The 12719-nt window shown below is 40.3% G+C and overlaps 2 protein-coding genes across 3 annotated transcripts in view; one reads left to right on the top strand and one right to left on the bottom strand.

Annotated features, from left to right (window-relative positions):
- LOC134181983 (ephrin type-B receptor 1-B-like) overlaps positions 1 to 2728 on the bottom strand; it is an 8452-nt gene extending 5724 nt beyond the window's left edge. The window contains exons 1-4 of the mRNA XM_062649287.1: positions 2456 to 2728; positions 1745 to 2363; positions 194 to 349; positions 1 to 141 (exon numbers count right to left, since the gene is read on the bottom strand). The exon at positions 1 to 141 is cut by the window's left edge and continues 150 nt beyond it. Coding sequence (XP_062505271.1) covers positions 1 to 141; positions 194 to 349; positions 1745 to 2363; positions 2456 to 2722 — 1183 coding nt within the window. The 5' untranslated portion in view covers positions 2723 to 2728. The remainder of the gene's footprint in view (positions 142 to 193; positions 350 to 1744; positions 2364 to 2455) is intronic.
- Positions 2729 to 2736: 8 nt separating this feature from the next.
- LOC134181984 (protein kinase C iota type-like) lies at positions 2737 to 12545 on the top strand. Of its 2 annotated transcripts, none has more exons than XM_062649288.1 (21): positions 2737 to 2805; positions 2905 to 3026; positions 3079 to 3168; positions 3257 to 3307; positions 4014 to 4099; positions 4156 to 4206; positions 4267 to 4347; positions 5032 to 5119; positions 5175 to 5248; positions 5977 to 6078; positions 6139 to 6210; positions 6268 to 6365; positions 7112 to 7198; positions 7258 to 7307; positions 8208 to 8293; positions 8349 to 8436; positions 8841 to 8966; positions 9502 to 9581; positions 9636 to 9725; positions 9783 to 9898; positions 12312 to 12545. In XM_062649288.1, exons 1-21 carry the CDS (start codon positions 2762 to 2764, stop codon positions 12397 to 12399), a joined length of 1770 nt encoding a protein of 589 aa, XP_062505272.1. In that variant the 5' UTR covers positions 2737 to 2761; the 3' UTR covers positions 12400 to 12545. The 2 variants fall into 2 exon arrangements, with proteins under 2 accessions (XP_062505272.1, XP_062505273.1); XM_062649289.1 differs by lacking the exon at positions 2737 to 2805 and adding an exon at positions 2820 to 2842.
- Positions 12546 to 12719: the final 174 nt, after the last annotated feature.

Genomic DNA, 12719 nt, shown 5'->3' with positions numbered 1-12719 from the left:
TCTTTGACAGCGAAGGGGTGAACTGTAACACATACTTCAAGTCTGATCGACCTCCATCATTTCCAGGTTTCACCCATGACAGTGACACACTGCGAGCGTTTGTTGCCAAAACAGACACATTAGCAGGAGAACTAGCTGGACCTATACCAACACAATAAATCTATTTGCGTAACATGAAAGTAAAAGTCTTTACCAGTGCAATCAGTTTCTGGACTGTCCTTTTCCGCTCTATACCAGCCCTCTATACAGTCACATTCCGTACTTTCAGTGAAGTTCGAAAATGAGTTTGCAGGACAAGGAAGGCAACGTGTATTGCTCACATTCGACTTGAACGTATCAGGCAAACACACTACAAACATGACAAATTACCAACAAAGTTAGTACATGCTTAAAAACAAAATTCTACTTAATAATAGCACTAAAGGTTCATAGAAGAAAAACCATTCACAAGAAAGCAAAAGAAAGCAGAGATACCAATTTCAATACCAAAGACAGGGTTACTGCAGATACAGTAATGGGCTTCCATTCTACTGACAGCAAGTCACATAAATATATGTTCGCATGATAATCAATGTCTGCAGAAAGTTCACAAAACAGAACTCTGCTTCTTAGTTGTGGGTAGAGCAGGCCGTCTGACTACTTCAAGTTTTCATTAGAAAACATCCAGAAAACTCTGTGCTCTCTCAATGTCTTCCAGAAGAGACAAAGAGATAGAGAAATGCACTTTAGTTTCTTATCAATATAATTCGCAGTATTTTCAAAAACACATTCAGAGTAGACACGCCGTGTGGGTGTGTGTGTGGAAGTCCTTCCAACTATCAAAGAATTGACATTAACATTACACTAAACACAAGAATGCAAGAAATACAGTGCCCTCCCAGACCAATGTCTATGGGTCATCTAGAAGTGTGTTAGTGTTCCCTGTGTTTACTAAGAGTGCTAAATCCTGTTCACCATCTGTTGACAAGGATACGAGTTGTCAAACAGATGTTGTCAAACAGATACCCTTATGAATAAAGCATGCAGCTACCATAGACATTACAATAAAATGCCATGATGATAATAGTACTAAATAATAACATATTAAATACTAAACAAAACTGCACAATTTGGTGACTCCATAAATAACTGATAATGACATCTAATGACATAGTAAAGTTCCACTAGTCAACCACACAATCTGTCTAAAATGTTCTGAATATCCAACCTATTTGCACCTCTTCCATATCAAATGTTACAATCCAGGTGTCTACCCCATTCTCTAATGTAGTTAGGAACTACCATTTCCATACAACAGGTGCTATCATCTGGCATATTAGTGTGATGCCCACGAGTTAAATAACTCATCATTCTAAAGCTTCTGAGCCTTCAAAACACTAAAGATCAAATTTCATTCCTCACCCCAACAAAAGCTAAAGTCGCCCCTTCTAGCCTACACCAACTACATACATCTAACCTGTGCAACAAAAATATACTGTAAGAAATGTATATCATAATTTTCACTGAGTCACAGTTTCAGTGACTGTGTGGCGGATTTACAAAGCAAACAGCCCGCTGCTGTAACTAAAATACAAATGAAGTTATCACTTCAGTTCACAACATAAGGCTGTAGATGTTCTCAATTAACACCATAGACAATTTTCCATACAGGAGTAAAACAATTGCTGGAACTGTCACTCAATCTTATTTTCTATATGCAAGCAGTTGAGCAGTTTACTCACATACAGCACATCAAGTCACTCACTTTCACACAGACCATCATCAGTTGCTTTATATCCTTCTCTACACAAACAGTTTCCACCCAGTCGTCTTCCCCATTGTCCATTAGTCTCGCACTCTCTCTCCGGTCTTGAGCCACCTTGAACTGCATTGTCAACACACTGACCAACCACATCTATTCGGTCTGACCCTGCCAGAGTCTCAGGCAAACTTATTGATCGATCAACAAGACGCGGGCAAACGTTATAGGCCACCTTCACTACGAACAGGGTCATGCAGGCTCCTTCATCACGAAATGCGACAAACAAATACGGTTTCTTAACATCCAATGTCACTTCGCCATAGTTGTGGGTCATGCCATCCCGCACATTACCAGCCAAGCTGACTAGAAGCCCAAAACTCGTCTCATTGATCATAGACGCAGTAATGTTGGGATTGTCTGTTTGCAATCCGTAGATCCTGAAGGAATCTCGACAATGTACCAGTTTTGGATTACAACTATACATTGTAAACTCCACAGACACAGTCACACGCTTAGCTATAGCTAAGGGAATGTATGGCGACACAAGCCAGTTGTCTTGCGCACCTACTTCAGACCCACAAATGTGAAAAGAGAAATCACACAGACGGCCATTATATCTCCACTAAAATAAAGTACAAATAGACCTGTTAGCAACGCGATGCAGTAAGAGAACGCAACAACTACATAGTAGCTACATGACATTCGCGTTCTTACCGATGTGATGACTCCCATCTTCGTGCTACCGTCATCACGTTCAAATATGAGCCACTCGTTAGTGTCCTGGTCGACGTGGTCTCGACTGACGTACAGAAGTCTTTCTTCTGGCGGAGGATTTCTCCAAGGTCTTGAATTGTTACTTGGAATTTGTCGTAGACAAATGGGATCGTAAGGATATCCTGTACCAATAGTATCAGACCAGCAGTAACTGAAGAGAAAAAGAAGCGACACGAAGCGGAGGCCACCGAACTGCAGCATCGTCATCCGTTACTAAAGATTGATATCAAACAGTGTTAGGAAATCATGTCACGTAACGGAAGCGTTCTCGTCAAGGTGGTGTTCAAAGGGTAAGTCAGATGGTTCCACTAGGACATTCATGAATAGGTCATTACGTGGTAAATTCTAGCCGTGTAATATGACACTTCGTTTGCTCGTTCTGTTTGCAGCAAGAGCCTACAGACGGAACTGGACAGGGAGTGTTCGTTAGAAGACTTCTCCCAAGAGATACGCGTTCTCTGTAGACTCGACGATGGGCAGGAATTCACTATGAAATGGGTCGACGAGGAAGGTTGTCCATTACGACATACCCGGATGTTTATCTTTCTGATGATTCTTTGTAGGCGACCCTTGCACTATCTCTAGTCAAGATGAACTGGAGGAGAGCGTCAGATTGTTTGACAATAGCCGCGAGTCGGAAATAACTTTGCATGGTTGGTAACGAAAGCAGCAGATGCCAACTAACCTCAACAGTGTTTGACTGACCTTCTCTCTTGTCTCGTATTATTCGTTCTTGTTTAGTGTTCGATACGTTACCTGCTGCACCCGGCCTGCCGTGCGAAGGAGAAGACTGTGAGTGTAATTGTGATTGTTGTGGAATATTTTAATACTAGAGAGGAGGAGTCATCACACACGTGTGTTTACATGCTGTTCTCATTGTTTATCATACAGACTGACGTAATTATACCAGGGTCACGTGACATGTGATCGCAATTTTAATTTTAAGTGGGGTAGTCTATTGCAAGGCAAGTGTGCAATAAATTACTGTAGGTGAATATCCACTCCAACTATCAATACACGTCACGTGACCATGGTATAGTATGATTAGTGTGCTATATGGTTTTTACCAGTACTCAGTGGGGTTATAGCTCTGGGCTTCCGCTTCGGGTGATAACCCTGCTTAGAGGTATCAGAAACAAATGCAGATTGAAAAGAAGTCAAGCAAGTACAGCCAGCTGCTAATACCTGCTGGATGGTGAACCTTACATATTAATTGTTTTGTGCAAATTAACTCACCAAATAGTTACTCTCAGATAATCTCGGATGCTACACAAACTTTACCATTTACTGCATTGTGTCAATCAGCATTATAACTTGTATTATGATATGCTTTCAAGTTTAGTGATTTACAGAAATTTTTTATATATTTATTTATTTTGCATCTTTGTGGGGTACCCAGTGTTTATTTTGAAAGAGTTCTGTCAAAGAGTCAACTTTTCTAGCCATTTATTTCCAGAAGAGTTTGCTCTATGTGACTATTGTGTTGTACCTCATTTAGGGTCAGCATATAAACGTAGAGGGGCTCGGCGATGGAAAAAGTTGTACAGAATTAATGGACATGCATTTGCAGCAAAGAGACTTTATGTATGTCTGATATTGTGTTGTCATTACTTCTATGATTTCTAATCTGTTTATTGTAGAGCGCCTTTTGTCTCTATTGTCGAGACAGAATTTGGGGTTTAGGAAGACAGGTTTGTAGAGCTCTGGTGTGTGGAACAAGACGGACTTCATTGACAGTGTTAATATTTTAGGGATATAAGTGTCAAAACTGTAAGCTGGTGGCTCACAAGAGATGCTTGAAATTTGTCAGGACGATCTGCGAAGGACATCCGGTAGGTTCTCACTTTATGTGCTTTTGAGAGACGTGCGACTGACACTGACTAATGTAATGGTTGACTCTGAGTTTTGCGTCTTACAACTTTTGATGCCAGCACACGTGGTATCTTCGGAATAGTTTACTCTGTCTAGAAGGCTTTAATCACATTTTATTCAGCTAAGAATTATAGAGCATTTTATGCATTAGAAGACATGTTAAATTTGTTGTCATGCAATTAGTATTAATGAGTGAGCACTAGTGTGCATATTGTCACTAGTAATAGTATAACTTTTACCATTTAGTAAATGCATGCACCAACATGTGTTAAGCTTTTCTTGGTTTATTAAGTTTGTAGTGGCAAAGAGTTTAATAGTAGCTCTAAAATATTTTAGATTGGCAACATGCTTATATAGTAACTCATGGACAATCATACGCAGTCTATATACTGTTGTTGGCTCTTGTGACATAGTTTTTAAGTTTGTTGTTTTATAATGGGCTTTTGACACTCTGAAAGCATTGCTTTGCTGTGATTAGAGAAAACGATATTGAATCAAGAAATGAATGCTGCCAAGAGCTAATATCAAATTGAAATTAAATCTTGAAAATTTATAAGATCAACAATTTATTGAATTTACAAGACTGCAGTCATTGTGATTACTCAGCCCTTGTAATACATCATTTTTATGGTTTGTGTATGTAGCCTTTGGCATCGACGATATCTGCGCCTCATCTAGAGCCTGTGAACGAGAGTGATCATGGTGGAAGAAGGAATAAGGGATATTTAAATTGTAGTCAGTTTGGATTTTGTGCCAGTAATAGAAATAGCAGTGATTGTGTCGACAGATCAGAATGGATCAGGAAGAAGTGCTGGGAGTGCTGGAAGTGCCGGGTCTCGGCGGTTGCAAAATCGATCTGAAGTTAGTATACAGTATACTGTGTTTGTAGTGTTACTGTCTTGGTTGTGTCTGTGGAAATGGTTTGCTATTCAGTCTGAACAATATAGCTGGCTTGTTGTGTTCTGTACATGTAAAACTAGACGGCCTAGATGATGTCATGTTGTGGAAAGTATGTCATTTGCAGGCGCACATTCCCTCCACATTCCCCCCACACACACCATTTCACTACCAGCTGCTTGTATTCTTGGTAAGTGCTGACATAGACCAGCTGGTGAAAGGATGTGAACTAGAAGTTGCTATGACATAATTATTATGTTGTGGGCAGTTTTTTTAGTATGCTTCAAGGTAAAGTAGGTTTCAGTTCTAACTTTGGTCAAGTTGCCATAGTTTTGAGATTTTAATTAAGTACTTATTGGTGGTGGTTGGATGTGTCTGGTAGATTTTCTTACTTGTAGGAATGACTTGCTTCATCTTCTAATGTTTTAAATCATGTGTTGACCACATTCATGATTGAAGATTAGGTTTGTGGTAGTAGTAGTGACAGTCTGCAGTGCAATGGAGCAACAATCAATTGCGGCAGATTCCATTGGTTATTGTGGGTGTTGCTCTAATTTTGGAGGTGGGGCTTACTTGGGTGAGTATGGTGTTTTTATTGTCTATCTACTTGTTGGTTGGCAAGTTCCTTACAACTCGAGATCAAATGACTGTCGACTTAAGATCTGTGAGTCTGACTGATGTATTTATGTTAGTCTCCTCATCAGTCTACCCTGCCTGGCAAGTCGCAGATTTCAGTTGATGATTTTGAGCTGTTGAATGTTATCGGGAGAGGCAGTTACGCTAAAGTTCTATTGGTCAGAAGTGCTCCATGTATTGTAAGAATACGTTGTTGATATACAATTTGATGTGTTCAGGTTGAACTGAAGCGAACGAAAGTTTTGTATGCAATGAAAGTCATCAAAAAGGAGCTTGTCAATGATGATGAGGTTTTAGCAGACGTGGCCGCTGCTTTAGCTGTGTGTATATGAATGTCTACCTTGTAGGACATTGACTGGGTCCAGACAGAGAAACAAGTATTTGAACAAGCTTCTAATCATCCATTCCTGGTTGGCCTTCATTCATGTTTTCAAACTGAGAGCAGGTCTGATGTATAGAAAATGCAATATAATGTAGTAAACACAGAGCTCAATATACTTTAGTGTTTGCTAGTCACGAAATGAAGTTGAGATTTAGTGAAGTGTTTGTTCAGTTGTTGGTGTTGTGCTGTGCTGTGTTATCACGTTTTAGAGAGAATCTTGATGTTGTGGTAATCAGTCACCGGAAAATTTTATTACCTTGTCAGACTCTAGGCTAGCTTATGCCTCTAGAATTACATTTTGAATTGTAGAAATGGACAATAAGAGAAACGATCAGTGTTTTTCTAGCTTTTCTAAAAACTCAGTAGGCTCATGTATTGTATACCATAAAATGTTGTGTTTTTACATTCAATTTGACTCTCATCTACTGCTACGTTTTATAGTGCAATGACATGTGAATAGGTTCCAGATGCTATTGAGTGAAATTATAGTTTAATTTACTGTGTGTAGATTTTTATTTTAACTGCTTTGTGTCTTTAGTGTTGTGTGTTAGCAACAGTGAATGTACCACAAACTCTTGACTTGGAAATTGATTTTCTAAACGAAAGCGTGATTGGGTGTTTACCTGAATGGTAAATGTTGGCAGTAGGACGTACTGCTCAATTTGGGGGAGGTTGAACAATTACATTATAGCATGTGTCCTGTGGGTGTGGAATTAAGATTAATTGTATGATGTGACTGAAATAACAAAAGTGTGGTTTGTCATCAAGTGTTGCACTGTGATTATATGTACCTGTATGTTTTGGTGAAGGCTGTTCTTTGTTATTGAGTACGTTGGAGGTGGTGACATGATGTTTCACATGCAGAGACAACGAAGACTACCCGAGGATCACGCTAGGTTTTCAACAACAGCATGATCGTGATGAGGTGGTTGAGTTGACATTTACTTCACTGTAGGTTTTATTCATCAGAAATTTGCTGTGCCTTAAACTATCTACATGAAAGAGGTGAGGTAACTGATTTGCAGTCAGTGAGTACAGACCAGACTCCACTGACAGTGACGGACAGGCAAATGTCTTGAGCAAACTGAAATATACGTTTTTCTCCCACATGTAGGAGATATAGAATAGGGCTGTGTTTTCACTAGCACTTGAACTGGTTTAACAAGTGGTTTAAACTAAACTGGATTAAGGATTGACCTGTTTCCATCTGCACTAAACTTGTTCTAAACCTCTTTTGTTGTAGGGTTACCAAGTGGTTTAGGTTTAACTGTCAGGTGATGGTAACATGTGTGCTTGAAGATGGTCGCTGACAATATCGTTTTGATAGTACCTATTATTTTGTTGACATGGGATTGTCTTAAATGATGGGAATGTCATCAAATAATGGAGAAAAATCAGCAGCTACTGCATGTACCTAGATGCTGAATTTAGTGTCTCAGTGACAACTGACTATTGCTACAGAGCAGCATAATGTATCACAGCAAGCGTCATTCCAGGAATGCTGTGCTGTGTCACACATCCCAGATGTGCGAGTTTTAGTGGAAACAGTCACATTCTTGAACTGGTTTAGTTTATGTAGTCGTTTAGGCTAAACTAGTTTTTTTAAGAAAGTTGAGTATCTTACAATTGTTCTGCAACTGCTGTCACAGAAAAAATTTATCGGTGAAGCACGACCTTCATGATCAATGTGTGTGTGTGTGTGTGTGTGTGTGTGTGTGTGTGTGTGTGTGTGTGTGTGTGTGTGGTGTGTGTGTGTGTGTGTGTGTGTGTGTGTGTGTGTGTCTGTGTGTGTGTGTGTCTGTGTGTGTGTGTGTGTGTGTGTGTGTGTGTGTGTGTGTGTGTGTGTGTGTGTGTGTGTGTGTGTGTAAGGTGAGACTTCCTACTAACATGTGTATGGTCATCTAGGTATTATCTACCGCGATTTGAAGCTTGACAATGTCTTGCTTGATCCAGAAGGCCATGTAAAGCTCACCGATTATGGAATGTGCAAGGTGTGCTGTTTGTGTTTTCCTAAACGCTGTTGTTTATGTCTACTTTGTTTGTCAGGAGGGTCTTCGCCCTGGTGACACAACAAGCACATTTTGTGGCACACCCAACTACATCGCTCCTGAGATTTTAAGAGGAGAAGACTATGGTAAGTACACACTTGTGTGACTTCATCTTACTGCAGTTGAAATATGGTTGTTTTGCTCATAATGCTATTTATTGTCTAACATTGGTCTAAATGTTAGTATAGTTATGCATAGCAAATGAACCAGGCGTGACTCATGCATTATTAATTAAAGCGTTTGTTTGTGTCAGATGTGTTGTTTGTATGCTTAATTAATGAAGCAATGGGATAAGTCAGTGTACTACTGTAGGTCACCACACATTGTAACGTGACTGGCCAGGTGGGTGTTTGTATGTGATTTTCTGGAAATATGATTTTGATATCAATATGTACATAACACTTACTTGTCAAGAACTTGTTTAGTCAACTCATGCATGGTATTCTGTAATAGTAGATATGGTTGTTGTCATAATGTGGTTTGTTTGTAGACTACAGTGTTGACTGGTGGGCTCTTGGTGTTCTGATGTTTGAGATGCTGGCGGGCAGGTCACCATTTGATGTAGTAAGCAGTAATGAGAACCCTGACCAGAGCACAGAAGACTACCTCTTCCAAGGTACTTGCATGTTCCAATCAGTACTTACATGTTACAATTACTGTAGCAGTTGCAGCAAATGGGTAGTCCTATACATATTTGTTCTACTGTAGTCAGTATGCAACTTGTTTGTGATGAGTGTAATATGCGTTGCTATATACTGGTACACATGACCTTAAAGCTATAGCCAAGTTGGTGGTCATCAGAGGTAGACAGATGGGATGGATTATTGGAAGGGACTTGATTGAAAGCTGTGTAGCTAAAGGTCATCTTGATTAGTGATATCAGTTATGAGTCAATGGTAGATGTAAATGGTAGTTTGTCTAATGTTCCATAACCTTTGTGGTCAAAGTTTACTGACCAGTCAACAGGACTAGGTATACTATGGTGTAGTATTGAGACTGATGAGTGAACTGCATCGAAGAAGTCATTGCAATTCTGGATCTGTAGACAATACTAGTACCATTAACACTAGAACGCATTATAACAGCTTGTGTGCATCTCTGGTGCTGATATTATGAATAGAAGAGATGTATCTGTTTGGTGTGTTATGTAGTTATTTTGGAGAAGACAATTCGTATTCCGCGTTCAATCTCTGTAAAGGCTGGCAGTGTTCTCAAAGGATTTCTCAACAAAGTGAGTTGCCAATACATGAGGTGCTGCACTGCTGCTGATATGTTCATTAAATAGAACCCAAAAGAAAGACTTGGCTGTCATCCACAGACAGGATTTGCTGACATTATAGAGCATCCTTTTTTTCGACCTGTTGACTGGGAATTGGTAAGATGAGTGATAGGAATGTGCTGTATTGTATTTAAGGATTTATTTATTATGTAGCTTGAACAGCGACAGTGTAGTCCTCCATACAGACCATGTGGTGATGACGCCCGGGATGTGACAAACTTTGATCCTCAGTTTACAAGTGAAGCTGTGGAATTTACTGCAGATGACAGGTGAGGCCATATGCTATTCACTTAATAACTGTGAACCCGGGAACTCAGAGCTCCATACATTGAGTGTGTGCAGGAAAGCGAGAACCAATATGCTCTTGTAAACTGTCTTGTTGATCTTTCACACACATGCAACAAACATTGTTGCAATAAACATGTCCATTGTCAGACATAGTAGTTCATAAACCACAGTAGATCCTCAACATCTTTGACAGGTAGTGAGTAGCTCAGACTTTAAAGGGGAACTTGCACGCAAAACAAGTTGCTTCTAAAATAGCCTTGTCTTTGAGAAGTTGAACGGTACCCTAGTCGCCAGCCAAAGCGACTACGTAAAGGAGAAATCGCATTTTGAATGCTCCCAGACAACAAGTGTGCGAGGTATGACGTTGACCTGGATCGTTTTGTATTAGAAGAATCTCAAATAGCACAATGCGACTTTCTACATCAAATTGCCTGATTGGAGACAACATTTGAACATTCACCTTTACTGTGAGGTAGGTGTAGTTTCGTAGCGATGAGAGGAAGACTCTGGAGGCATTCATTATGTCTTCTCATGCGCGTAGGTCTGGAACTCTGAGGAAACACTTCATCAACTTCCGCTTTGCTGTGCTCTCCTACTACAGTATTTCCCGTGCAATTATCCAGTTGGGGCAACCAAATATCCAACTCAGTCAACCAATTATCCGATTGGGGCAACCAATTATCCGACTCGGCCAATCAATTATCCGACTCAGCCAATCAATTATCCGATTGGGGCAACCAATTATCCGACTTGCAGTTTTAATTAGGAGCAGTGTAGTTATAGAAGTGCTGTTTAGAGGCATAATATAATAGCCCATACTACGGATGTTGTAGCCATTGCTGCTCCAGGGCAATCCTTGTTTTCGCTATCAATTAAATTAATTGCAGAGAAAAAGCCATCAGTAAATCTCTGATAATTAATTATTGTCAGGATATGTACTGTAAAACTCAGCAGAATTAACAACCACATTATCAAACACACGTTGACAAATTTGTTACGTCTAGCTAAGTAGCTCTAGATTCTCCGGCTCGCGATTGCTAGTGATTTTGATCAGATTCGGATAAGGGCGCGAAGCTGAGAGTGTCGGTGGTGCAGTGGTCCTTTCTCTCAAGTCAATGAGATTGATGTGAAAAGAAAGACAGCAGAGCTGTTTAGTTGCGCAGCGCTGCAGCTGGATCATCACATTCACATGTGTAATAGCTTGTCCTAGCATTTCCCACCATTCTATCAATCTGCATCAGAGAGAGTTTTGACTGTGACCCAAAGCACTGAACAACTAACCAACGATGCAATGTGAAAGTCTCATTCGCAAAGTGTACAGGTTGCCCAGAGCGAGATCGGATAATTGGTAGCCCCAATCGGATGATTGGTTGACTGAGTCAGATAATTGGTTGCCCCAATCGGATAATTGGTTGACTGAGTTGGATAATTGGTTGACTGAGTCGGATAATTGGTTGACTGAGTCGGATAATTGCACGGGAAATACTGTAGTAGTTTACGACTCTTCTAGTCGATTTGAAGTTTCCTAACTCTGATTCGAGATATCTAAGGTTCATTAGTATGCCGTTGACTTGTAAAGTTTGTCGTAAACGTGCCGGGAACGGAGAAAGAAGTCTGTTTAGATTTCCATTAGATCGAGCATGGTTGAGAGAGTGGATTCTGTGTGTGAGGCTAAAAGGGAGGCAGTCGGACCACGTTCCAGAGTAAGCATAGATCATTTTCAGTCGGATTGCCTAGAGAGATCTCGAAGCAGAGCTAGTGGGCGGGTTAGGGTTAGGGTTATGACAGATGTAAGAGCGTTGTAGTTTCCTACCTGTTCCAGTCGTTTTACAGCACTACACGTCAAAGCAGAAGTTGATGCGATGTATCTTTGAGGTTCCAGACCTACGCGCACGAGAATTCCTAGCGAATACATTCACCGTTTCCTTGTAATTGCTACGAAGCTGCACCTACTTCACAGTGAAAGTGAATGTTCAAGTGTTGTCTCCAATCAAGCAATTTCATGTAGAGAGTCCCATTGCGCTAATCAAGATTTTTCCAATACAAAATGATCCAGGTCGACCTCCAGTGACGTCATGCCTCGTGCACCTTCTTCGTCTGGGAGCATTCGAAATGCTATTTCTCCTTTACGGAGTTGCTTTGGCTAGCGACTAGGATACCGTTGGACTTCTAGAAAGCAAGGCTAGGGGCGCATCTTATGTAGTGCAGCAGATCCTGCAGGGAGTGTGCTGAGTTTCGTTCTGTTTGTACTGCACACTTTTATCACGGTTTCTAAAACTTTACCGATTCACTAAATTTTGGAATTTGATTTCATCATTAATTCAAAGGTTTCATTGAATTGAAGGTTCCGGGTTTACATAATTCTATTCATGGCATGATTGTATTTGACTTTAGGAAAGTTATCGAGGCAATTGACCAATCTGAGTTTGAAGGGTTTGAGTATGTAAACCCTTTGCTGATGTCTACTGCTGATGAAGTGTAGGGCATTTTTAGCACACTGTTTTATTGACTGCAATATATTCGTGAATTTAAAGGGATGTAGTACTTTTTAATATATAAATACTGTATGTAATACAGTGCTATAGTGTATGTAGCAGAAAGGAATGAAAATAGAAGAAGCTAAGAAAATTTATTGCACCAGAGTTAGAGCATAATCATGGTTTAGTTGCAGTAATTTACTAGGAATGCTTTTTTCGTTAACGATGGGCAGCAGGGTGAGTGTGCATGTGGTTTCATGTGTGGTGGTGGTGGTGGTGGTGGTGGTGGTGGTGGTGGTGTGTGTGTGTGTGTGTGTGTGTGTGT

This window comes from Corticium candelabrum, chromosome 7 (assembly GCF_963422355.1).
Source record: "Corticium candelabrum chromosome 7, ooCorCand1.1, whole genome shotgun sequence".
Lineage (NCBI taxonomy): Eukaryota > Metazoa > Porifera > Homoscleromorpha > Homosclerophorida > Plakinidae > Corticium > Corticium candelabrum.
This window is presented reverse-complemented; position numbering and strand designations above follow the sequence as displayed.